The 25,295-nt window shown below is 41.0% G+C and overlaps 1 protein-coding gene across 1 annotated transcript; it reads left to right on the top strand.

Annotated features, from left to right (window-relative positions):
- The first annotated feature begins 376 nt into the window (after positions 1–376).
- BDKRB2 (bradykinin receptor B2) lies at positions 377–25,215 on the top strand. The gene is made up of 2 exons (XM_075151159.1): positions 377–456; positions 22,368–25,215. Exon 2 carries the CDS (start codon positions 22,370–22,372, stop codon positions 23,513–23,515), a length of 1,146 nt encoding a protein of 381 aa, XP_075007260.1. The 5' UTR covers positions 377–456; positions 22,368–22,369; the 3' UTR covers positions 23,516–25,215.
- The last annotated feature ends 80 nt before the right edge of the window (positions 25,216–25,295 follow it).

Below are 25,295 nucleotides of genomic sequence, written 5' to 3'. Positions count from 1 at the left end.
CAAAAAACTGACTTGTTTAACTCTTGATTGTGTCTAATACCGGTAAAAAAAAATGCTCTCACCATCCCCCAAAATCTGGATCAGATTTGTGTGTGTGTGTGTGTGTGTGCACGTGTGCTCACGCACAATTCTGGAAGCTGTTGTGCAAACACATCGCTGTTTTATACACATACTGTGGCACAGCAATATTTTAGCTGGATTTCTGTTGTTTACCACACATACTCAAATATCAACGGTCTCATACTGGATACAGTAGACAAACGTTGCTTTTAAAATATAGTATGGGACAAAATCCAGGAGTGTGATGTCACCAACAGAGGGATGAGTCTTCTGTTCAGGGAGGGGCAGAAAACCAGAAGTTAGACTTACTCATACCACAGAAGGAGCTTGGCTGTTCCCGGAGGCGGGTTGCACTTCACTCATTTGTATCTGCTCAGTGGTGAATTTGCAGTCAAGGTATGCGTTTCCGCTTCCCTTTGATATGAAAAGTTCTCATTATTTAAATTCAGTATGGTTTACTGCTTCTTGGAAACCACTTCTTGAATTCTTAATATTTTCTGGTTCAGTGACAAAAGAGCTGATGTTATTAGTGTTACAGGAACACAGAGGAGAAAAATAATTATTGGTAATGTGATTTTGTAACTTGCCAGGTTTTGCAGAGCTGTAGCATTTACAGAAAAATGCTTTATTTCAGAGTACCCAACCTATCAAAGGCACAGGGTTTTTCACCTGCCACAGATGCTATCCAGTGTATGGGCTACGGGAGGGTAAGGATTTCTTCTGTCCGACAGACAGTTCGTGTCTCTTATCACACCATGGGCCCCCGTTCTTTCATCTCACAAAAAATCTAGAAAGTGCAAGCAGCTAACTTTGTTTTCAGCTGAGAAATTACCTACAAAATGGTAGGGAGAAAGCAGAGGCAATTCTTTTCTGTACATACTGATCGTTTTCTCTCTGTTTATTATTTTGATTGTAAACTTTGTGGGGCAGGAGGTGTGTATGTGTGTGTACCTTACACTGCTACCCTGTCTCGCCTGTATTGATTGAATGGCAAAGACTAAACCTTTAAAGCTATTTCTTATGTTACAAAGAAGAAAAGTTTTGGATTACCTTTAAGCAACATTATCAGTTTCTTTCTAACATCTGTATCCAAATAAAAAATGCAGTAGGACCATGATTTATAAGATACTGATAAAAGAAAAGAAAAGCTTAGAACTGAGGTTGTAATTAGGATCATATAACAAAAAGACTAAAGGTTGAAATATATGCTATACTTTTAGCTATTCATTTTCCATTACTCAGTATCCTAAGCAGCCGTCTTAGCATAATAATAACAAAATAACCATAAAACCAAAAGAGTTCAAATAGTTTGTCATTAGAATCCTTGTTGTAATACACTGCGTGTAATCTTACAGATGCTGTCTCCTAAGGTAAGGGTATATTTTTATCTTGAACAGCTGTACATATTTTCTTAAAGAAGCTAGAAGACATCTAGGATAAAAACAATCTCTTTTTACAGCAGAGTCTCTAAGATTGAAGTATCAGGATATTGAGTAGTATCAGTCATATGATTTTTACCTTGTCTGCTGTTCTCTGAGAGTGTGCAATCATTAAGAAAAAAATGAAGAGAAGCATCTTCTCACTTCTCACTTCTCAGGATCATTCAAAGACTTCCAAATATATTTGTCGTGTTTTCAATGTGAATAGTGAAAACACAAAAAGAAGGGATAAATGTACCCAAGTTAATAAAGACTTTGGAACAGCCAGAGCAGAGACAGCTCAGGTTTTCCACTGGGCCCTGTACATGTTAGGACAAGATTAACTGAGTTACTCAGAGTTACCTGAACATTTTGTACCAACAATCCAACAAAAAAACTGCCTTTCCCACTGAGTTAGAGCTTCCTGAAATAAGGATTTCATCATCGCACTGGAACACAGTTTTAAAAAATTCTTATAGCTATGTAATATTCGAAGTTTTTCCTCAGACAGAAAACAAGAGGAATTTGGGAGAATTTTAGCACATTCATTATGAAGAGCCTAAAATTCGCTGCTTAAGAATAGTCAATATTTGATAGTCTGTTTTTAATGGAAAGAAGGGGATAAAAAGCTCTTAGAAACCCAAATCCCACTGTTTTCAAAGTCACAGTAGGAAAAAAAATCATATTGCAAGTCCAGGAAAACTCATCAGAGAATTTGCTTTCAAAACAAATTCCCTCCCAGTAACCAAGTCAACAGCAAAAGTACACCTCAACTCATTAGCAATGCTAATCAAGATAAAATTAAAAAACCCTGAGAATAAATGCCATTTAGCTAGAACCTCTGCTTTTCTTTAGAAGTTACACATAAACCAACCTTGTTCTATTGGCATGTTTTTTTAAAACTCTCTCACAGTACTCCATACATTTGAGTTTCCCCTACCTTATCTAAAGGTTTATCTTCCTTCCTTCTTGCATTTAGCATATTTCAAATTTTCCACACATCGAGCTGGAAAGATGTGCCTCTGCCTGGCTGATACCCAGCTGTGAACAAACATGGTACTTTAAAGTGGAGACAAAAGCTTTCCTTGGCCAGTCCTCTATAACCAGAGCAACTCTGGGTGAACGGGCAGCTGCTGAAGAATCACACCCTACTGCACAGTCTCTGGGTGCTGACCCACAAACCCTGCAGCTGGCAGGCAGATGGCTGAACCAGCTTCTCCCCTCAGCTGGGTGCCCCTCTCAGCAAGCACGCACGGCCAGGGACGGAGGGAGGAGAGGGCATCCCTGCACCCTGACAGCCCCGAGGGAGGTAGGCACAACTGCAGTGGGAAAGCACAGAGGACGAGAGCACCACAGCAACACTTTAAATTTGGACTCTGCAGGCTGCTGTCTTCACACAGATGAAGTTGCACCTGCTAGCAACCACCACAGGGGTGATATATCACTTGTTTAGAAGTAATGCTAGGGCACTGGGACTGAGGGAGCCTGGTCACGGTCCAACACCCCACTAAGGAGTTAAATATTGGAGAACAGACACTAGTGGGACGCAGATCAGAAAAACACAAGGAGCAAAGTAGCCTGCTGAAAGCGTACTACCTTCAGTCTGCTGATAAGCAAGTCCAAAGCATTCAGACATTGTGGCAAAGCTGCTACATCAAACTTCAACAGAATGCTTCAGGACTCTTGATGTTCCCTGAAGGGGTGGATTTGACTTGGTTTTGCTTCTGCGCTATATTTACCTCCCCTACATGTTAACTCCTCAACTCAATTCAGCAAAGTTGGGCTGGTTTTTGTGATCTCTGCAGACAAATCTGATCATCCAGGTTTGCAGAGCATCCAGTAGTGAAGAGCTTTGTACACTAAGGTATGCCAGCGTGGTGATACTGCTGTAAACTAAGGCAGACTTCAGACTGTGGCTAATTTGCAGAGGATGGAGCTGTCAAAATGCAGAAATCTGTTTCTCCCACTCACATTATCTGAGATTACAGGTAAACTCCACAAAAAGGAGAGTGAACTATGGCTAGGGGTCCAGGACTTTTTGATATTAACAGGATTTATACATGCGTGCCCAGAGGCAGAACTGGCCATAGCTGGTTTTCCTCCTGCACTGTTCCTGCTTCGGCAGAAGGGAGTACGCTGCAGGCGTGCTCTTTGGGGCCTGCACCCCTGTGTCTCTGGAGGGGCTCTGTCCCTTCGCCACAGCTCTACGATTTCCTGTTAGCTGTTTGGCTGACTGAATGGGTGCTGCTCTGAAGTGGTCATGGGGTACAAAAGACGGGCAGCAGGTTCACCTCCAGAAGGGTGATGTGAGCCCTCTGCCCACATGCGTGGAGCAAAGCAATAACCCAAGGCACTTTCCTGATGTGAAGGGTAAACTGCCTGCAGAGAGCGGGCAGGCCAGTAAACTGGAAGTGTTTCTTCAGGTCCCCTGAGCATTTTTGCAAAAAGCAACTGTGAAGCCTTCATAATTCAAAGGTAGGACCTGATCCTTAAACAAGTAAGTAGGAAGACAGAAATACTGCAGTATACGTCGCTAGGTTTTAGCTCAGGTCCCCATGCACCTCTCATCTCCTTCTCCAGCAGTCTTTCCCTATAACAAGCTATATTCTACACTCTGTGTATCATATTCGGCTTCTGCTTAGATTATAAGCTCCTTGAGGCAAAGCCTGTCTCTATGCTTGCGTGGCTTTTGCACACTGATTATCACCGAAGCCTCCGGTCATCAGTATAGCAGAGACAGTATGGCAGTATCTGCAGAGCTGTGCTCCAGGTCCTACCTGCTAGACTGGGGCAAACAGCACACCAAGCAAACAACCAGACGAAGGGACATAAAAGGTGATACAATTAAGCACACAGCCTAGATCCTCAGCTGGATTGAATGCTCACAGCCATCCACATCAGCAGAGTAATGTCAGTTTATAGCAGATGAGGTCTTACAGACCTGTTAGCAGAGATGAGTGATTTTCTCACTAGTAATCTGCTTACCAAACACGATAGGGTAGCCACATGCTTTTTCTGGCTTCTTTTTCCAGAGGGAAAGGTCTGTGAAAGTCTTGTTTTCCTACCTGTGCAATCAGAAGACAAGAAAGAAATCTATGCAGTGGGTGTTCCTTTAACTATCACAACAGGTAAACTTTGCTGTGGGACACAAAATACGCTCCAAGTCAAATTTTAGCCCTTGTAACTGTACAGCTTGATCTCAAAGCTGAACTTCAGCCAATGAATCTAACAACCAGCCTAGTGTCGTCAGGTTATTTATTATAATGGTCTCGTCTCAATCTGTGATATCTGAGCTTAAGGATGGATTTCTTATTTTTTTATACTGAGCCATCTAGATCAAACCCTCCAGACACTGTGTTTGTACTCTGGAGAACCCTCCCATATGATGTTCCTTGTGCAGGTTCCCACTCTACCTGCTCCAGACCAGCTCACAGATGGTTGTTCTCCTTGGCATCACCCAGAAAGTTTTGCTGTTCCTGGTCCTTACAGTGCTGGGCACTGGAAAAAATGCAAACCACTTTCTCCCAGAGTAAACAGCAAAACAGCAGGCAAATGGTTTGTCACACTAAAGGTGACCAGGAAATGTTTGCTTTGTGGAAATTCTCTCTCCTCTCTCGCTATACACACACATAGACATATATATAGACACACACATATATATCCCTATATAGACAAACATAGATAGATATTTATTAGCATCTTGTCAGAGAAGTAAAATACATTTTCCTCTGCATAATCACGTTATCCACGCATCCCTGTCCTACCTATTACTAGGGGACAATCCCTCAAGGAGCCTCCACCCCTTCCTTCCTGGTTCCCACGTTTTTACTTGGTACAAAAAGATCAACAAATATTTTCATCAGACATTTCTGATGTGTCCATCTATTAGGATCAAGACCATTGTGTTTGTTTATTTCTTCTCCTTCGCTTGGGCAAGGATTTTTTTTTTTTCTAGTTAATGCCAAAATTTCCAAGTCATGAGGATCTGGGACTATCCCTCATGGGCAAACAAACAAGCAAAAGCAGTTATCTTTTGTCTTCATTTTGTGTAGAGATTTACAGTAAGTAACAAAGTCAAGTAATGAAGAAGATGGACTAACCATTTACAAGAACAAGGGCACCAGTTTAAAACTTAGGAGCTTTCTAAATGGCTCTCATCTTTTTTTTCTTGGTGAGTTTGTTGTGGTTTAACCCCAGCCGGCAACTAAGCACCACACAGCCGCTTGCTCACTCCCCTGCCGGGTGGGATGGGGGAGACGATTGGAAGGGTAAAAGTGAGAAAACTCGTAGGTTCAGATAAAGACAGTTTAATAGGTAAAGCAAAAGCCACACACGCAAGCAAAGCAAAACAAGGAATTCATTTGCTCCTTCCCATTGGCAGGCAGGTGTTCAGCCATCACCAGGAAAGCAGGGCTCCATCACGTGTAGCGGCTACTTGGGAAGACAAATGCCATCACTCCGAACATCCCCCCCTTCCTTCTTCTTGCCCCAGCTTTATATGCTGAGCGTGACGTCATATGGTATGGAATAGCCCTTTGGTCAGTTGGGGTCAGCTGTCCCAGCTGTGTCCCCTCCCAACTCCTTGTGCCCCCCCAGCCTCCTCGCTGGTGGGGTGGGGTGAGAGGCAGAGAAGGCCTTGACTCTGTGTAAGCACTGCTCAGCAATAGCTAAAACATCCCTGTGTTATCAACACCATTTTCAGCACAAATCCAAAACACAGCCCCATACTAGCTACTGTGAAGAAAATTAACTCTGTCCCAGCCAACACCAGCACAGAGTTGCAAGTTCGTTTTCAAAGGAATACTATTCCAACGTGGCTAAAGTAGTCATAACGAATCAGACACGAATGCAATTCATGAATGGCTGGGATATTGTTCACAGAAGATTTTAATTTGTAACATAAGTATTTTTTTTTAAAAAACAGCATGTACAGGCATGTTGCACAAGATAACTGTATGCTCTCACCTTCTACTTACATCATTCCACTGAGAAACTTTTTTCATTAAAAGAGTGACCTTATAGCCAAGAAATTCCAGTCAGCTGGCTCAGCCATAGGGACATTTCCCAGAAGCAGAAGGAAGGAGAAGTAACAAAGTGGAGTCAGTTTTGTGTAGGTGTTTCCTGCAACGTTATGGAAACGTTAGTCTTTTTTGGAAATACGAGACGACAGCAATTTGTTTTCTTCCACAATAGACATAGTGTACAAATTGGCATTCGAGTCATGATTACAGCTCATAACTGTACAGTATGAGACGTCTGGAATTTAATTCTGCTACACTTTGTATCATGTATCACTATAGACATGTTTACTGTGTAAGTAGTTTCCCCTGCACGTTTGCATCATTTTTTTAAAAAAAGATTAAATGGAACATATTAATAAGGTTTGACTTAGGATAAATGAATTCTGATCAAATAAGTTTAAAAAATTGAAGAGATATTTGACTTTAAATACTAGAATCAAAAAATTTCAAATTCGGTACTGTTTTGAAGCTAAGTAAAATAAGGATCCAAACTGTGTAAACTATCTAGGTTTTATAAGATTTTAAATGAAAATCTCAGATAAAACTCTCATAACTTTGGTATATACCTGACTCGGGCAGGAATCCTTATTCATTATTTGTTTTGGAACCCTTTTCCTCTTGGGAAATTAAATCCCTCTTTTTTCCTTCCTTCCTTCCTTCCATCCTTCCTTCCCAGCAGCAGCATTTCTCCTGTGTTTGTTTTCCTTAGCAGCGTTATGTTCTCTTCCAGAACTCCCATCCGCTCATTTCCTCCTCGCTTGTTCCTGCCCTGAGATCCTGCCACGAGCCTTTTCTGCCTGCTGCAGAAAACTGTCGTGTGCGATACAACATAGTGCTTCATGGTCTACAGCGGTTGCAAAAGTGATGGTACGCAAGTTCAAAGGTGACATGATTAACTTAAATTAGAACATTTTTCAAAATTAGCAAAGCTGGTCAGAAGACAAAATTTCTGTTTCACAGAAAAATTGGGAAGGGCAGAAAGAAGTGAAATTCCCGTCTGGAATTAAAGAATCTTGACATTTTTCATGAAAGCAAGGAACCAAAACACAGAACACATTCACACACACAGGAGAAATCTGCTTGGGAATAGGTAGCACAGATTAGGGATTTTGAATGAGGCATCCTCCTTCTTAAGCAAGTGCCTGGGGGATAAACTGTAGTGAGTTGGGCTCTTTCATTCCGTTGTTTTTGGAGCTGCTCCACTTTGTAAAGATAACAAACTGTTTAGTTGGCCAGACAGAGCAAGAGTGAGTTGGGTCTCCTGCTAAGCTGTTAGCAATCAGGATGTCTCCTCCTTTGTTCAAGATCAGAAATGACAACTTTAAAATATTTTCTGTTGAATTCCCCAAATCTTTTGTGAAAAATCTTTCTTTTAAAATCAGTTTCTCCAGAAACTTTCTGTTTTGATAGCCATTTTAATAGGAAAAGAAAATTCCCCTCCTCCAACATTTAGTAAAATATCTCCTATGTAGCTGTAGTAATACTTGAGTGTGAGGTACCAGCAAGCGTGATCCATTAACTGTTATCCCTGTGCAGACAGGAAAAGGTCTCCGACTTTGCGTCAGGATGCAGAGCCACCCCGTGACAACCCAACACCAGGCGACTGCTCAGTCTTTGAAGGATCTTTGGAGTTTGTTAGCTTTGGGTACAATAGTTCTTTGAAGGAGCTGTGGCATATACTAAGGAAACCTGTCTCTCTAAATTCTCACCATGTTTTTTTTGTCGGCTCTGATGTTCTGGAAAGAGCAGACAGACATATCTTCTTGGTGAAGACCAGTGCTCAAAACCCATGTATAGAGAGTGAAAAACAAATTGTCTGCACCAGATTCCAGCGAGGCTCTGACATCTCCTGTTGCTAACAGAGGGATGACAATAAATTATCACACAGTTTCATTTCAGAACACTGGCGAAGCATGAAAAGGCAAAAATTAAATTGTAATCCAAACACTGACAGTTGTAAATCAGTGTTGTAAATCACACCACTTCTCAGCTGGAGAAGTGTCCTGAACCTTCCAGACCTCTCAGTGTTGAAAGCCACATGGACATTTGTACAACTTAGTTAATCACCAAATCCCTATCAGCATTTATTTGAATACTTACTGCTTCCAGTAGAAATATGGTGTATTCCCAGTTAAGAATTGTCATTAGAGTTCCCCTGGGTTTTCAGCAGAAAAACAGACTACATTTGGATGTATATCCAATTTTATCTGCTGTGACTGTCGAGGTAATTGCAATACAGTCTGAAGTTCACTATAGTTACTCACACACCCACCATTTCCAATATGTACATCTGGTTTTGAGCTTTCCTCTGCAGTATACAGGCCGTGGTGATTTTTAACCATGATATCTGAAAACTGACCTCTTTCCAGTTGCAAATGCTTCATGTACTGGCTAAGTCAGGAGCAGAGATACGACAATAACACAAAATGACTGTCCAAGCTGCTCAAGCAACAACATAGCAGGACATGTTTGACCTAGGAAGAGCAAGGCAAAATGGCTTTCTGAAGTTTATCATTTAAGAAGTGAAGCACGTTCCAGACTAAACTTCTCCTCGAGAAGGGAACTCACCAGTGCTCGCACTGCTGCACTCTGCTTTTAGGAGTTCTTAAAAGAGTATGAAATTTTAAAAAACAAAATAAAACAAAAAACCCTCCACCGATTCTTTTCGTAAAGACAACCTACAATGAGTATCATGTCATGCTTGTATGGCCTTCCATGACACAAATCAGTGAGGCTGGGGATCATTCACTGGGATAGTCCATGAGAAAACCCAGGCTTTTTAGGAGGTTGAAATTTGAGTTTATAGTTTAATGTAGTTTTTGAGATGGTCTACAGCTGTTGACAGAGGTTCTAAATTAAACTGAGACTGTCTTAAGAAGCCCATGTGGTAGAGGTGCTAACTTGAACAACCTGGATAAATATCACGTCCTCTGAGTTCTACCTGCTTGAAACTAAAGCTGTAATTTCAATTGAACATTATATAGTTATCATACTTTCTAGTCTATTCTGCTGTCAGAGCCCAACATGCTGTTTAAAAACTGCACCATTACTCAGCGAAGCCATCCGTATACCCCTTTGGTGGAAGGCATTAAGAGAAGACAAGGCATTGTTACTGATTTATAGAGAGGGCAGACTGCCTGTGATGCCCTCTGCGCTAAGGACTCCTCTGCTTGCACGGAGCCATCAGCATGGGGCTCAGCAATAGAAAAAGCAGTAGTGACTGAAACATTTCCAGCTGCCGGTGGGGATGACTATTTGTAGTTGCAGTTGCATTTGTATGTTTGCAGACATAATATGACAGTTTAGAACATCTTCTATGGTTTTGCAAAATACCACAGAGACTTAATCAACTCCAGAGTAAAATAATCAGTTACCTATATGATAAGAAACGAGGAAAGCAGCAGCTGTCAAAGAAATAGCTATTAGACTTTGGGAAAGCAACCAGTCAGCCAGACGTACTATGAACTTCCAATCTTTGCTATTGGAGACAGTTGGGCTTTTCTCAAAGGCCATACTTGTAAAAGCCAGTGGTGAAAACGTGCAGGAAATGCTGCACTATTGCAAATACCCTTGACAACAGTGTAAACAATAGCGATTGGAGGCACTGGAGGTGGCAAATCTCTGCCTTTTTTTCTAAATGGCTGCTACAGTGTTCTCGAGGTGCTGGAAGAAAAGTGCATTCAGGGCACAGAGCCAGTTCATCTGAAAGGCAAATCTCTCCATTAAGCATTTAATGCACAAAGGGAGCAATATTGGCAAGTACTATTTGGCCATTAGACCTTCACATTTTGCCTAGTCATGAGAACTTGGAGCTGCTACCCAGGGAAGAGAGCAGTATTTCAATTGCTAAGAGAAAGGAGTGGCTAAACTGAGCTGAAGAGGTCTGGTAGGAGTAACACAACAAAGAGCAAAGCTTTAGAGGCCATCCACGGGCATACCAGTGAGGGAGTCTTAAGTGGAGTTTTGTGCACTGCTGAACAGCTCTTCTGTGTCTCCACTACTGCAAGGAGAATAAAGGAGCATCAGTTACTACATCTTCTTGGGGAACAGAAGTGCTTCAGGACTTACAGTTTTTTCCTCTTATTATTCCACCTCTGTTGCTCTATTAATATTGTCCAGTGCTTTCTGCAGGATATTCCCATTGTTCTCTGTAATGAAGATATCAAGCAATTTATGTCATTGGCATGCTTCATCAGTGCTCGCCTGTCTTTCATACTGAGATCAGCCCTGTAACTATTTAATTAGTCAAACCCCAAGACCAGTTCTGAGAACCTACCCTAGAAACAGTTTGAACAGTTCCTCCAGCCCACCTCTCAAAAACTGTTGTGGGCCAGTTGAAAATTCACGTATTTCTTTTCCAGCTTAGCTGTGTTCAGCATGGTACTTGCAGTAGTTCTGATCTATCTGCGTTTCAGGAAAGGTTGTTTTCTAAAGCAGGAAATTCTTACTTTAACAAAGAAATATAATCTAGCTGCACAAGCTACTCTTGATAAAATCACTAACATTTTATTTCTTTATCACTGGATACAGGTTACCTTAGCTATTCAGTAGGCTCAAGGTATTGTCTGCCACTTGGTAGACACATTGTGCTCTTTGATACCATCAGACGTGCCATTTCACACGACATTAGACTCCTGCAATGGATATTAAATGGGTCTCACAACATTAGTGCCTTAAGGTCTTCGAATTTTGCAGTGGTGATGGAGTACAGCAATCCCTTGTCATACGACAGAGAATTCCTGTGGTGCCTGCAGTGCCTAAGGGAGGGGATACAACCTCCTTTCACCCTACTCCAACCTGGTAAATCTACATGTCACATCATAAACCTCAGGAAGTTTATAGTCTCTCATTTGTCCTCGTACTTCAGTTAAACTGTGCAAGTTGTGATCGTTCAGCTCTGTAGACAGACACCACGAGTGCTGCAGGAGGGCTAAGGGAGATGCAAGATTTCAGACCTGGGACACGGTTGAGGCTTTCCCAGCAGTCACTGCCACCCGACAGGGAGCCCCGTGTGGTTCCTGGTGCCAGAGCATGTTACTTTCACTCCAAGCAGTGCCTTTGCTCCTTCGCTCCCTGTACAAATGTGCAGTTAGGCTCGCTCCCATCCATCACTATTTGCAAGACAGTGCAACGGGGGAGATATTATCAAGCCAGGCAGTGACCCAGCTAGGCACAGGAATAAATTATGTTAATAGACAATCATTTTCTCAACAACAGATCCAATGTTGAGTGCAAATTCTGCAAAGATGAAAAAATGTGAGCCAAATATTATCTGATTATTGCCCGTGTTGGCAGGAGGACTTTCAGCTAATGATAGAAACTAGTGAGCTTTGTGAGTCTAAGTAAATAAGACCAAGCTTTGGGTTTATTTCACCCATACTACAAACCAAGTGTATTGTCCTTCTTTACTTATTTCTACCTAGCAATAATCAGAGCCCCAGACAGCACTGTCTCCATCAGGCACATTTCCCTTCCCCTCCACCTGTGTGACTTGCAAATTTGCAAGGGCTCCTGACCTACATCTGCCATCTTCATTTCTCCATTTTCTTCAGCATCTCCTCTGTCGGTGCCTTTGAGAAAGAGAGCCAGCCATCCTGAAAGCTGGGCTGAGTGGGAATCTTAAACCAGTGTATTCAGGGACGTATCCTACCCTGGCATTATTTGAAATGTCTGCCTAGTGAAGTAGCAGCATTCCTACTTACGTTATTGATGTAAGCTAGTGCTTGCCCTCAAAGGCACCAAACAACTTGAGAAAAGGAAGGGAAAAGCTTGATGCCACTTGCAAAGTTTGACCCTTACCTTACCAAGAATGAAATACAAAACATCGTTTTGGACCAAATAAGAAGATCAAGTAAACAAAACCCAAAAGAACAGAAGTCAGATATGGCAGCAGATGGACCCTAAGCTCAACGATACATTTGGAGCTTTCTGAAAGCAAGTGCGGTCAACAAAGCCCAAGATACTGGTGTGCAAAAATAGGCTCACCCAATATCATTTACATGGGAAAATACAAGAGCACTGATAAGACACAGTGTCGGAAGTGTGATAAACACACATGTATAGGCATGATAGGGCTCACCCTATCTCTGAAAGAGCAGACATAGTCTGTGAGTCTCCTAGCCCAAGCCTAAACCCTAGACATGTGCTGAGTCTTGGACCATGACGACCAGCCATGGTTCCCATGAAAAAGTTCTCAAGGAAGAACTCATTTGGGTGACTGTTCTTCACTTCTGCACTGCTTCTGCAGTCACACTCCTACTGCAGCTCCTAGGTTTTTCTCTCTCCTGACCCTAACCCTAACCTAAATGCTAGATGTTGGCTGAGCTTTGGACAATGAGCACTCATGGTTAACCTCACCTGTTCTCATATGGGGAATGCCAAAAAGAACAGAACAAAATACCCTGCCAACCTTGCAGAGTGAGTTTGTGGTCAGTTTTCTTCTGTTTGAATATTTTCCTTCTCCGTTGTCAAAACATTTTGAGCAAACACACTACAGTACACACAGAAAAAGTCTAGATTCAGCTGTGACTTGAGTGCATTGTGTGAGAGTAACATGCCTTGCTGTAAGACAATCAGAAAGTTATCATCTTGGTTCACGGGGACACAAAGCTGCTCAAGACTCCTGACACCAGGTTCTGGAGCAGAGTCGCATTAAGTCTAAGGGGGCAGGAGTTGGGGGATCCATGAAGATTAAGCTCCTGGGGAATTAAAGCACATTAAAGAGACTTGAGAACAGCAGCAAGTAATTCAGTATTCACAAGGAGAGAGAGACTGACATTATAAACCCTGCAATTGGTGATATTTTCCAAAGATGGAAGAATCAGACTGATGTCCCTGCTACAACAATTAAGTATTTATACCCATTTGAAATAGCATCATAAAAAGAAATAGTTTCAATCAACATTATTCAATAAGCTTGTGGCCTCTTAGTATACAGACATGGGGATCACCTGAGCTCCAGATTTTGTTTCAAGTTAAACAGAATGGAGACTTGGAAATAGGTCTCTCATCTGCCCAATGACTACAAAGAGAGGAACAAATTGGCTTATGCTTGATTAACACTTAGATTTAAGAGCATCATATACTTCATTCCTTTGTAGACATATACCATGTTGAGAAAGCTGGGGATGGAGAAAATAATAACTCGGTAAATCATAACAGCTTAAACTTTCTCAGAGGTGTTTAAACAGCAGAAATTGAAGTGTGTGCTGGGAGGGGGAGAAAGGCAGTGATCATCTCTGTTTTCAGAGTAGTTTGATAGTTTTTGAATTCATCTTGTTTCTCTGCTTCTGAACTACAATGGTAAAAGTTGCTGAACAAGTACAGGAAGTTCTACTGTGTTTACCAATCCATCATGTACAAAAGGGAAGGGGAAAGCTGCACAGTGTTAACATAATAGAAATCTCCAGGAAAACAAAACATTAAACCAGTTATTCAGGTCTAAATTTAACTTAGGGAATTGTTGCTGTGAGCACATGACTATGTACTGGTCTTGTATGTATCAAATTTTCAATTCTTGATGGCTTCACACTTACAGACCTCATTTACTTTTATTGCCAAACACTTTCAAATATTAGGAGGTTTATTGTGAAAAAAACAGCTGAGATATTTACCCGCGTATTTCATTCCTTTGTCAAAACAACCCTAGAACAGTATTCAAGGGATTTGGCATTTTCTACTATTTATTTGCTTATACCCTTCCCTTTTTAATTTAATGAAGCTTTGATGCAGCCTTTCTCTGCAAGTGTATCTCTGCATTTCTCACCCAGTGTATCACTAAGTATCCCATTTTCTGGGATACTTTCTGAAATCCAGGATCTATTAAAGTTTTCCATACGAGAGGAATTACACAGCTCCAAAGAACAGCTAAGTGAGCTAACACGTGCAACAAAACTGCAACTAAATCTTTACAGCACTTTGTTTTACTAAGTGCCCAATAAGTGTGCCCAAGCTCACCATCTAGCCCTTGTGCTCACCACTGACTGGGAGTAAATAGCCTCATAACAGCTCATCTGATAAATTTTCACAGGAAAAAAGATTTCTGAAAGACTGAATCCACTCACATTTGTAAATTACTCTCAGTAAAATTACTGCTAATGAACAATACAATAATAATGGCATTTATCAATGTTACAATAGGAATGATAGACAATCAGAGCTGTATGGTGTTACATTTCTGACTAAATGTGCGTTTTCCCTCCTCCATGCTTCAGAGAAGGAAGAGGGAATATTTCTACAAGGAAAGTGGTTAATTTAAAAAGTTATTTCTTGCTGAACATTTCTAGCTTATGTTGCCTTTGAGATAGTTGGATGGGGTTTAAGTCAACTTTGAGGAATACAGAGTTCTCAGGAATTAGGACGGTGTTGTGAACATGCAAATTATTAAAAGGTCAGAAAGTCAGCAAAAATTAGTATAGAGAGGCCATTTTGGTTTTCCCCCCTTTTATTTTACCCATAGATAATTCCTTTTGTCAGAAGGAACACAAAAGAGTAAAAAACAAAAACCTTTTCCTGTAGCTCATCTGCCTTAGCTGTTGCCAAGGTAGCACAGAGCTTTACACAGCATTCCTATTCTCCCAAAAGACAAGAAGCAGGAATTTTCCTTAAAACCAACACTAAGCCAAGGTCCAATACATTTAGCACTACTTCAGACTCTTGTTCATTTCAATTATGGACCCAAGCCTCCTTTATTCTATTTTTCAAATACTTAAAAATCAAAACTTGTATTTTAACCATTTCTTCTGGAAGAAATCAGCAGCTTCTCTTTTTGAGCCCTTAAAACCGGGGCTGTTTTAACAGACTAATTCCCAGAATTTTTCCTTATCTTCCTTTGCTATAATTCCATATTTCATTTTACAGCTATAATGCTCTATTTTATAGTCTCTATAATGCTCTATTAAGCCCAAAGATTTGCTAGTTTCACAACGGCGTTATGCCCCCCACCCTCCAATCTTAGTGCTAACATCAAGGGGCAAAGTTGCCCCTGCAGTGTCTGGGGGTGCTTCAGAAACTCCAGGTGCTTGGCTCCAGAAGACCACACCTCTCGCAGGTCCTGTATCATATACCAACCCCATGCAGACCTCCCAGACACCCTGCACTTCCCAGAACGCCCATATTCAAGTACCTGAATTGCCTCCCAAATACCTGGCTGCTTCTCTCCCTCAAAATCACAGAATTTTTTTATCTCCTCTATACACACTGAATACAATCCCTCAGGATTCCCATTGAAAAGAGAGGCAAAACTTCCCATTGCTATGCCAGACCGAGTTGTAGATTTCTATTTTAATTTCCTGTGCATCCCTCCTGCTCCACTGACTTAACGTCTCTGCTTAAGTCTTCCAGATGTCTCTCTCTTTCTCTCTCGGGGCTTTTCTTTCTTTTCTAGCCACCTAAAGAGATAACTGAAGCAACATAAAGATTAGAAAGGTAAATGGAGCAGTACACACATGTTGAAACACGGCTCCAACAGCCCAGTACGTCAGCATAGATGCAGAAGACTAACTCAGCACGTTTCAGTCACCTGTGTTGGCCTCTCAACACCTGGCTGCGCAGGCTCTGCTCTCCTGGCACTCACGCTACCTTCTTCTTTCCGCTGAAAACCCTAGATAATACGAAACAACTTTTCTCCAGTTCCTTCTGTGCTATGGAAGAGCCAATTTTGTGTCCCAATATTTGAAAAAAAAAGAATTACTTTAGCAAAAGCCAGTTCCCACACTTTCAACAAAATGTCCATCGCTTCCTAAGGAAACTCGGTGAGCGAGGACACCTTGGTGAGCTAGGAAACTCTAGCAAGCTCGGGCACTCACTGCTGAAATTCAGCTTTTCTTTGTTGGCCTTAATCCAACTGGAAGTGTCACTTACTAGCACAAGAAGCACAAATTAAGGAATTTAGGATAATCCAGGTTGGAAGGGATCTCGAGAAGGTCTCTAGTCCAACCTCTTGCTCAAAGCTGGGTCAGCTGTGCAATCAGACCATGCCATCCAGGCTTTATCCAGCTGGGTCTTTAAAACTTCTGAGGTTGTCAAGGTTGAAATTGAATGATTTAGTGGCTGGAGAAACTTGAAGATCCTGTTGTTTTGATCCTGGAATAGCCTCTAATGTTAAAAATAATTATTTCTCAGTTCAGATTAACCACAACCCCCTTTCCCCATCCCCCTGTGCCGCTGTGAGGGGAGGAGGTAGAGAAACCAGGAGTGAAGTCGAGCCTGGGAAGAAGTTAGAGGTGGGGGGAAGGTGTTTTAAGATTTAGCTTTTCTCATTACCCTGCTTTGATTCTTATTAAATTAAATTCATTTCCCCGAGTTGAGTCTGTTTTGCCTGTGACAGTAACTGGTGAGTTATCTCCCTCTGTCCTTATCTCGACCCATGAGCCTTTTGTTATATTTTCTCTCCCCTGTCCAGCTGAGGAGGGGGAGTGATAGAGCGGCTTTGGTGGGCATCTGGCATCCAGCCAGGGTCAACCCACCAAATTCACTAAGGATTTTGGAGAGATAGAGGAAGTGTCTGAAACATTCCTAAAATGTTCTGCTTTTACTGACCTCATGACTTTAATTTTTAATTTCCAATCTTTGTATAATGAATCTCTAATGGGCTTTAGCACATTTGAGGTTGTAGATCAGTGGACGCTTTTTGTGGCAATGTTAGCTTAAACATTTTGTGTTCTTCATTCACCCTTGACTGTCCCTTTGCACCCTGCGGCTGCCCTCACAGTTATACTCTTCACTTTCATGAGGCTCCATGTTGAACCAGATTGAATAACTTGACTGGGACAAAAATAACCTTGCAAGAGAAAAGGTTATTTTAATGCAAATCAACTCCTTAATTTGTCAGAAAATTAAGGCAATAAAAAAAGATATGGAGTTGTTACCTCTCAAAAGTGAAATTTTTAGTTACCCTTTGGCTTGTAAACTTGAAGCACACCGTGGAATGACAGCCATTGCTCTGCAGTTATCATTAAGGGCATTTACATCAATTATGTTAGGAAAAATGGAAGAAAAAGTTGTTCTGTTAAAGTAGTTATTTCAATAGCTTTGACCTTTTTTCCCCCTGCTTTGCTTAGCTCACAGCTCTTGTTCCTTAAAGGGCTTTTTGTCCCACTTCATCACATCCCGCTTCATCACATCCCGCTTCTTTTCTTTCAAGAACATCCATAGGTCCCAGCATGTACAGCTGGGTTGTACAACATTCCAAGGTTCACCACACCCTGGACTCTGCGTGTTATCCTTGGCTTGCAGATAACCTCACGCCTGTCTTCTGGCACACTCTCCCCAGTACAGTACATACAGGTCAGTCCTTGATCAGCAGGACATCCCACCAGGTTACCAGACAATACCAAGGAGCGTTAGTGATGGTGCCCAGCCCTCGGAGTTCTCAGGTCATGGCACTGGTGACCACCACCTTTTTGGGGTCCCTTTCCCCTTGCCTGTAAACACAATCCAACAGCCCAGCAACTACAGTTGATTATCCTCTTCTTCCCAGTCCCTCTGCAAGGGTTCTTCATTTGCAGCATTGGCAGGATCCAGCCATTGCTCGACGTATCTCTGCATCAGCCGACGCCAAAGCCCTCCTCCCTTGGACAGGGCGGTGTCTACAAGAGGCACAAGTCTGGCTGCCACCAGCGCAGGGCAGGTCATGGCTGCTTCCCACACAGGGCACCCTGCAGCCCCCCACTATCAAAACCTTGCCATTTGTGCCCAATGCTATTAGCAAAAAATATTCTGGAACAACATGAGACAATAACTGACAACGTTTTTAGTGACTGTAAGGAGGAGGTAACTAATAGTAGGAAGTGAACTCCAGCAAGGACAAACTCAGCCCCCACAGGAGTCCCTCATGGTCAGTAATGATAGATTGCTTCAGCTGGGCAGTGTTTCAATCAAAACTGTCAAATAAAATCTTTTTGAGGGTCCCAGCTGAGACATTAGGCCTGTCTTGCGTTGCACAGAAAGCGTTTGTAGAGAGTGTGTGAAGGGGTCACATTTATTTTCACTGAATTTTGATAAGCTAATGGAAAATAGACATCACTCCCTTTTCTAAATTGTGGCTGTGTAAATCATAATTTATTCAGTCAACACATACTTCAAATGAGTTTCCTGTGCTATAAGAATAGCACCGAGCACATCATTTAAATAGGGTTTGTAAATTGATCATTAGCACATTTTACCTTGTTCTCTCCCACATTTCTACCAACGCTTTATGGAAGGGCTTGAGCTACGGACCAAGGAGGCAGATCACCAGAAGCCCCATGTCATGGACTTGGTCACATCCTAACTAGCCCCTGCACACTGTTCCTGGATCACAGTAATGTGTATAAGTAATTTATTTTAAAGTATTCTAGGGCCTTCCCTTCTAAAAAAAAAAAATCTAGAAGAGATTAATTGTAGGAAAAATATGATAAATCAGTAGGCAGTTTTTGAGCTGCTGTTTGCTGTAAATTAATTCCTGTTTATTGTTTTTCTATTAGTCATATAATGAGGAAGAGGCATAGAAATTGCCAACATAACCTTTATGACCACTCTCTGAATTACTAATGAACATCTTAATAAATATATGCATACATCCAACCTCAGCATAAAATAATGCACTTACAGTTCTTTCTGCTGGTTCACAGCCCACTACCAGCAGAAGAAACAGCTTTGCTAATTGCATCACCCAACAGAACTTCTCTGTTCTCAGATGACCTTTTATTGATCATCCATTAGCATTTCACTTTCTATGTGTTTTTACAGTGTAAAGTGCCAGCATACACAGAAAAGGAGACTTGAAACTGCTGTTTGCAATTTGTTAGTGGCATCTCTCACAGCCACAACGGTTGGGCTTTGAGATATTTAAGTGTTTATGAATATCAGCACCTTGATGCCAGGCTTTGCTATAGAGAGATTAATTACAGAAAAGTATAGCTACCTGAGGTATTATTTAAGAACTCAGAACATCAAAGATATCAAAAACATCAGGATAAAAATGAGTTGCAGTTAATAGGGGACATAGGAGGTAACATAAAATGTTTCTATAAATATATAAAAAGTAAGAGGATAATGGAGGAAAGTCTAGGCCTGTTACCAAAAGGAAAAGGAAACGAGTAACTCAGAGAACGATGAAGAGTTCAATGACAACTCTGTGTTAGTCCTTTCAGAAATGAAGATTGTGATCTGATATTTGAGATGATTGATTTGAACAATTGGATTTATGTGAATTGGGAAAGAACAAATTAAATATATGGAGGTACGCAAAGCGGCAGGGTCGTATATAACCCACCCTGGTGTGGTTCAGGAATTAGGAGAGGAAATCTTTGCTATCAATTTTTATGTCTGTGAAACCAAGGAGAATGGAGACATTTCAGAAGTGCAGAGAGGGCAAAACACAATACCTATCTTTAAAAGGCACAGATAGCAGGACCCAGAGATTTACAGACTTGTCAATCTCATTTAAATACCTGGAAAACATGACAGCAAAATATTAAATAATCGGTATATCCACATATGGAGGATAATAAAGAATAACAAAGTGATAAGGAACTGCCAATATAAACTTGTCAAGAATAAAGCTGTGTCAGACTAATCCAATCTGGCCTAATGATAAAGTAGAAGCAATAGATCAGGCATATCTGGGTTTCAGTGAGGCTTTTGTTATTGTCTTATATTCCATTGTGCTGACATATGAACAAATAAAGTGGCAGAAAAATGCACTATAGGTGCAGGTGCTCTGCTATGCCTGGAAGGGCTCAAACAAAAGTAAGATTTCTAACCGAAGCATTTACAACCTAGAGTAAGTTGCTTGCACCTGGAAGATGAAAAGAGGACATAAATCAGAATATTGGCAATGTTGCATAGCATGCACTGCAGATGGTATTTGCTTTCAGTACAGAACAACTAAATCCATATCCATTAGACCTAAAAGCTCCAGATAACCAGTATCACCAAAAGCATAGATCACTGGTCGGGTGTCTACAACATGTAATGCTGTGTAATAAAGAGGTTCCACCAACCCATTCCCCAGATGCTGGTTGAAAACATTCAGAAATCAAAAGGATACAGGTGTCTCAAGATTGAGGTGGTTCTAACAATGACAAGGTTAATGAAAAAGCAGGATAGAGGATGGAGATATGTTCGTGTAGTTAGATATGGGCTTGAAAAGTTGAGGGTTTGAGAGGATGAACTTGGAGAATGTGAATATTTATGTTGTTTCCCAGTTTATGCAAGTACTGTCCTTTGCTCAAGTTATGAAGGATTGGAAACGTGCATTACTGACATTTTGTTTTGTGTCCATTAGTCCATTTTTAAGTTGCCTTGTCTTTCAAGGTTCTCAGTCCCACTTGCCTGTTTTATCCAATTGACCTGTCCTGCCTGACACCTCTGTTATAAATTTTACAGTATACAGAGTCTCCTTTCTTACTGCCTTTACTGTACTTAGTAAAAATGCGGTCTTCATCTTTGCTTTTGGTTCTCAAGCACTACAGTGCTTAATTAAAACTAAGTACACAAAATATGACCACCATTTTTCAGTAATTCGATATGCCAAATGTCTACACGCATATCGAGCACTGACACTTATCAACCAACAAATCCAGTAACCAGAGAACGAATGAGAACCCCATCCTTTCAGGAATTACAAATGTGGCCCCTTTTTAGTGCCAAGTTACCAGCTGAATCAGACAAATGTCTTAATCAAAAATACATCTGAAAAGCTTCCAATCAAACCATAACATAAACAGTGGTATTTTAAAGAGCTGGAAAAAGACAACAGTATTTCTGTCACCCAGTCCAGAGAATTATATATACAGATCTGGGAAGCCAGTCTTGTATTTGCATAATATCTCGGCATTCATTATCTCAGAGCCACAGTTAACATTTTAACAGTACTGAGTGGATGCTGGACACTCAACTTCTGTTTGGTCTTGTAACATTTAAGCACATATCTGACATTTATGCCTATGAATAACTCCCTGTGAGACCCCAAGCTGTTTTGACCCATAGAATATTTACAGTACAGCACCTGATTTTCAGAGTGTGCTCTTGCACTCAAATTGTCTCACTACAGCCTGTCTGCAGGCAGGTCCTGGCTTACATGATGGCCACCATCTTTGCCAAACTGCCAACCCACCCACTGCAGACCTATTAAAACCAAGTTCCCTTACAAAGATTCAACTATTTATCTCTCCTGCGACTTGCTTGCAGGAAGAGATATTGTAACACAGAGACAGAAATACACAGGTGATTCCCGTGAGAATTCGAGAAAGCCTCACTGCTTGCTAAGACTGATGCTTGCTCCTGCAGCTTTCTCAGTGCAAACTAGAGCTGCAAACTAAATGTCTGCTGTGACAGTCATAATATTGGGAAAAAATATGGTGTTGTGTGAGGAGGAAACAGCACTGAATTCCACCCAATTGCTTTACAGGTGAGGGTGTAAAATGTTGAGGGACATGCCACAGGACTAGCAGCATAACAATGAGCAACATGAGACTCACAAGGTACATCAGGAGACTATGGCTATCGATACACAAAGATAAGAAAAGAAAGTAACCATCAACCTCCTCAAAGAATTAGAAAAGACTTGGTGCAGCTTGGTTCTGGTGAAAAGAGATTGGTAAATGTTCTCTTCAGTTAACCTGTTGGCTACAATGTCTGCTGTTGCTTTATCCCCTCTGTTTCACCCACTTAAAGTTGGTCTGTGCCGTCCCTAGCAGTTTAGCCTGTGAAATTCTCTGCAAGCATGCAGGGCATCTACAAGAAGGCATCCCAGAGAATTGTAAGCCTTTTCAAAGCGGCACTTTTTAGGACAGTAGGAAAAGCAGAACCAGCTTTTCTTATTGTGCCTTTTGCAGCAATGAGCTAGATGTAGCAATCTAATGTAATCTTTTTCTCTGCACAGATATGATTTCCATGACAACTGAAAACGTTACACAGCTTTACAACATCATGGCCACCCAGGAGCTCACAGTCAGTCCGGCAAATTTCCACAATAATTCAGGAGTGCATCAGCTGCATCAGTATGAATGTATTAATTCAGATGTATGGCAATGGCTACAGGATTTTCAACCTGGATTCCTCTGGTTTATATTTATTCTGGGAGCAATAGAAAATTCCTTTGTCCTCATAGTCCTGTGTTTCCACAAGAGTCGCTGCACAGTGGCCGAAATTTACCTGGCAAACATGGCACTTGCTGACCTAATGTTAGTCTGTGCTTTACCTTTCTGGGCCATTAATATTTCTAATAAGTTTCAATGGCCCTTTGGCCTGTTCCTCTGTAAAGCTGTCAACGTAATGAGTTACATGAACTTTTATTCTAGCATTTATTTCCTGACACTAGTGAGCATCGACCGCTATCTGGCCTTGGTGAAAACCATGTCTCTTGGACGGATGCGACGAACTATCTGTGCCAAATGGAATAGCTTTGTAATCTGGACGTGTGCGTTGCTCATATGTTCACCTACAATGCTGTTCCGAAAGTTACACTATTACGAAGAATACAACATCACAGCCTGTGGTCTTGTTTATCCATCCAGCTTTTGGAAGCCTGCAAACAACTGCTTGCTGAATATTGTGGGCTTTGTGATCCCGCTCTGCGTAATTATGTATTGCACTATGCATATCGTCAAAGCCTTACGAAGTAGTGAGCTACAAAAACTGAAGTTAGTCCAGACAGAGAGGAGAGCTACCATGCTGGTCCTTGCTGTGCTCTTGCTGTTCATCATTAGCTGGCTTCCATTCCAGATCAGCACGTTCATCGACACAATCTGTTACCTCATGCCCACTTTCAAATGCCTGGAAGAAATCAATGACATAGTGACCCAGGTAGCTACGTACTGTGCCTTTAGCAACAGCTGCCTGAACCCAGTTCTGTATGTAATTGTCGGGAAGCACTTCCAGAAGAAGGCTGTGGAATTCTACAAGGACTTGTTCCCAAAGAGGTGCAGAAAATCACAGTCTGTGCAGATGGAAAACTCCCTGGACACTTTAAGAACTTCTATTTCAAGTGAATACCCAAGGAAAAAGTCTGTTTTCCCATTACCACGATAGCACAATTTGTTCATTGCAGGAAAAAAGCCTTCTAACATATCAGTCTCCACTAATATCCATCTGCTACTCGTCCACAGAATAAACATGTAGTAGTATTTACACTTTCATGGCTGAATAATATTTGATGCATATATCATTTGAAATGTTTGCATTTCTAAGGTGTACATACCTGTACATACAGCTCTCTGAACAGAGCCCCAATATAGAAGCTATTGTCAGGATTGTGAAACTGCTTATGGTACCCATACAGTTTGTTAGGCTAGATTTTTGATAGGAGGGGCTTGTATTTGAGTAAGTTCTGGTAAATGAATCCTGTAGGTCTATTATTCAAATGGATTTTTAGGTGTGGCCACCTTCCAGGCTTTTACTTTCTCTGTTCAGTCATCCAAAACTATTTTGATTGTTTGATTGACAGGCTCTGCCTTTTTGCAATTGCTCTACCCCTGCTAGTTACAGGTTTACATCAGCTTGTATGTATGGAAAGTAGCTCAATAAAGGTAAAACAGTAGCGGAAGGAAGGCTGCAGCCAGCTGCATAAAGTTAGCTGAGTTTTCTTTGTAGCAGGAGATTCTTTACCCCTTCTGCATCGGGGTAAAAGCATTCACTTACTCCTTTAGAGTGAGTGAATGTTATTTACATTCATACCTACACTTCAGCTCAGAGACTTGGGTTTTAATATTCACGAAGCATAATTAATATTTGTAATTTTATTTCATAGAAACATAAAAGCTCAGCACAACTGGTATAATCTCACAAGTAGAAGAAACTGAGAATTTGAAGGAGAGCATCACCTAACTGCCTTAGAAATCTAACTGAAGCTACCAGGGGTCTTGAAAGTTCAGAGTATTCAAGAATGGCCTTTTCAGACTGTCATAATACCTACATTTTATTTGTAGAGTTAGTCTCAGTGATTTTAATACAAGATAGCTTTTCCCCAATTGGACTGGATATATGATCTAAATTGAGTTTACAGAGAAGATAAACTCATAGTGTACTGAATTGTCAGTATGCACTTTTATCTCTAGGAACCTTGATTGGAAATGGAGTTAGAGATGATCTAAAATCTTCTGAAACTAACAGAGCCTTTGTTCTTTTCAAAGCACTTAAGGTTACAACCTAAAAAACACCAAGGGAAATGGTGTTTGGTGACATAAGTAAACTCAGATTGCTACTGCGTGGTCTTTATTCATCAGAGTTTGAATGGAGCAAAAAAGTTCCATCTAAGATGGGAAATTTGTATTAAACCTTCAAATAATTAAACCCAAAAATGCTCTAGAAGTGTGCAGATAGGCTATAAAAACTGTGGGATTTAGATCACTGTAGATGATTTATAGACAATTTCCATAGGTTTTCTTTAATAATCCAGTATAATCCTATGTCATAAATATGTCTATTGTTCATTCTTTAAATTGTCCAAGACACCTATGATGAAACACTGCAAGGCTTTCTGTTATCTCCATCATTATCAATACTGTCTCATTCACGAGCATGCTGTTCATGTAACCATTAAATAAAACGAACTCCATACAGAGGTTATTAAGGCAACGGAAGAGATTTTTGAGTATTTGGTACTGAGAAGTAAAGTATAAAAATGTTATTATATTAATATGACATTAATTTAAATCATGTAAATATATAGACACATTATTTTGCTATGCAGTAAGCATATACAACAGAAAATAAACTACTTTAAGAAATGAGATTTGCTGGCATTTTCTTCTCTAGCCTGTATCCTGTTACTCAGGAATGACGTGTCAGAAGGGCAACTGTTGCAGGTACT

This window comes from Calonectris borealis, chromosome 5 (assembly GCF_964195595.1).
Source record: "Calonectris borealis chromosome 5, bCalBor7.hap1.2, whole genome shotgun sequence".
NCBI classification, from domain to species: domain Eukaryota; kingdom Metazoa; phylum Chordata; class Aves; order Procellariiformes; family Procellariidae; genus Calonectris; species Calonectris borealis.
Note: the sequence above shows the minus strand (reverse complement) of the source record. Positions and strands in the feature narration are given on the sequence as shown.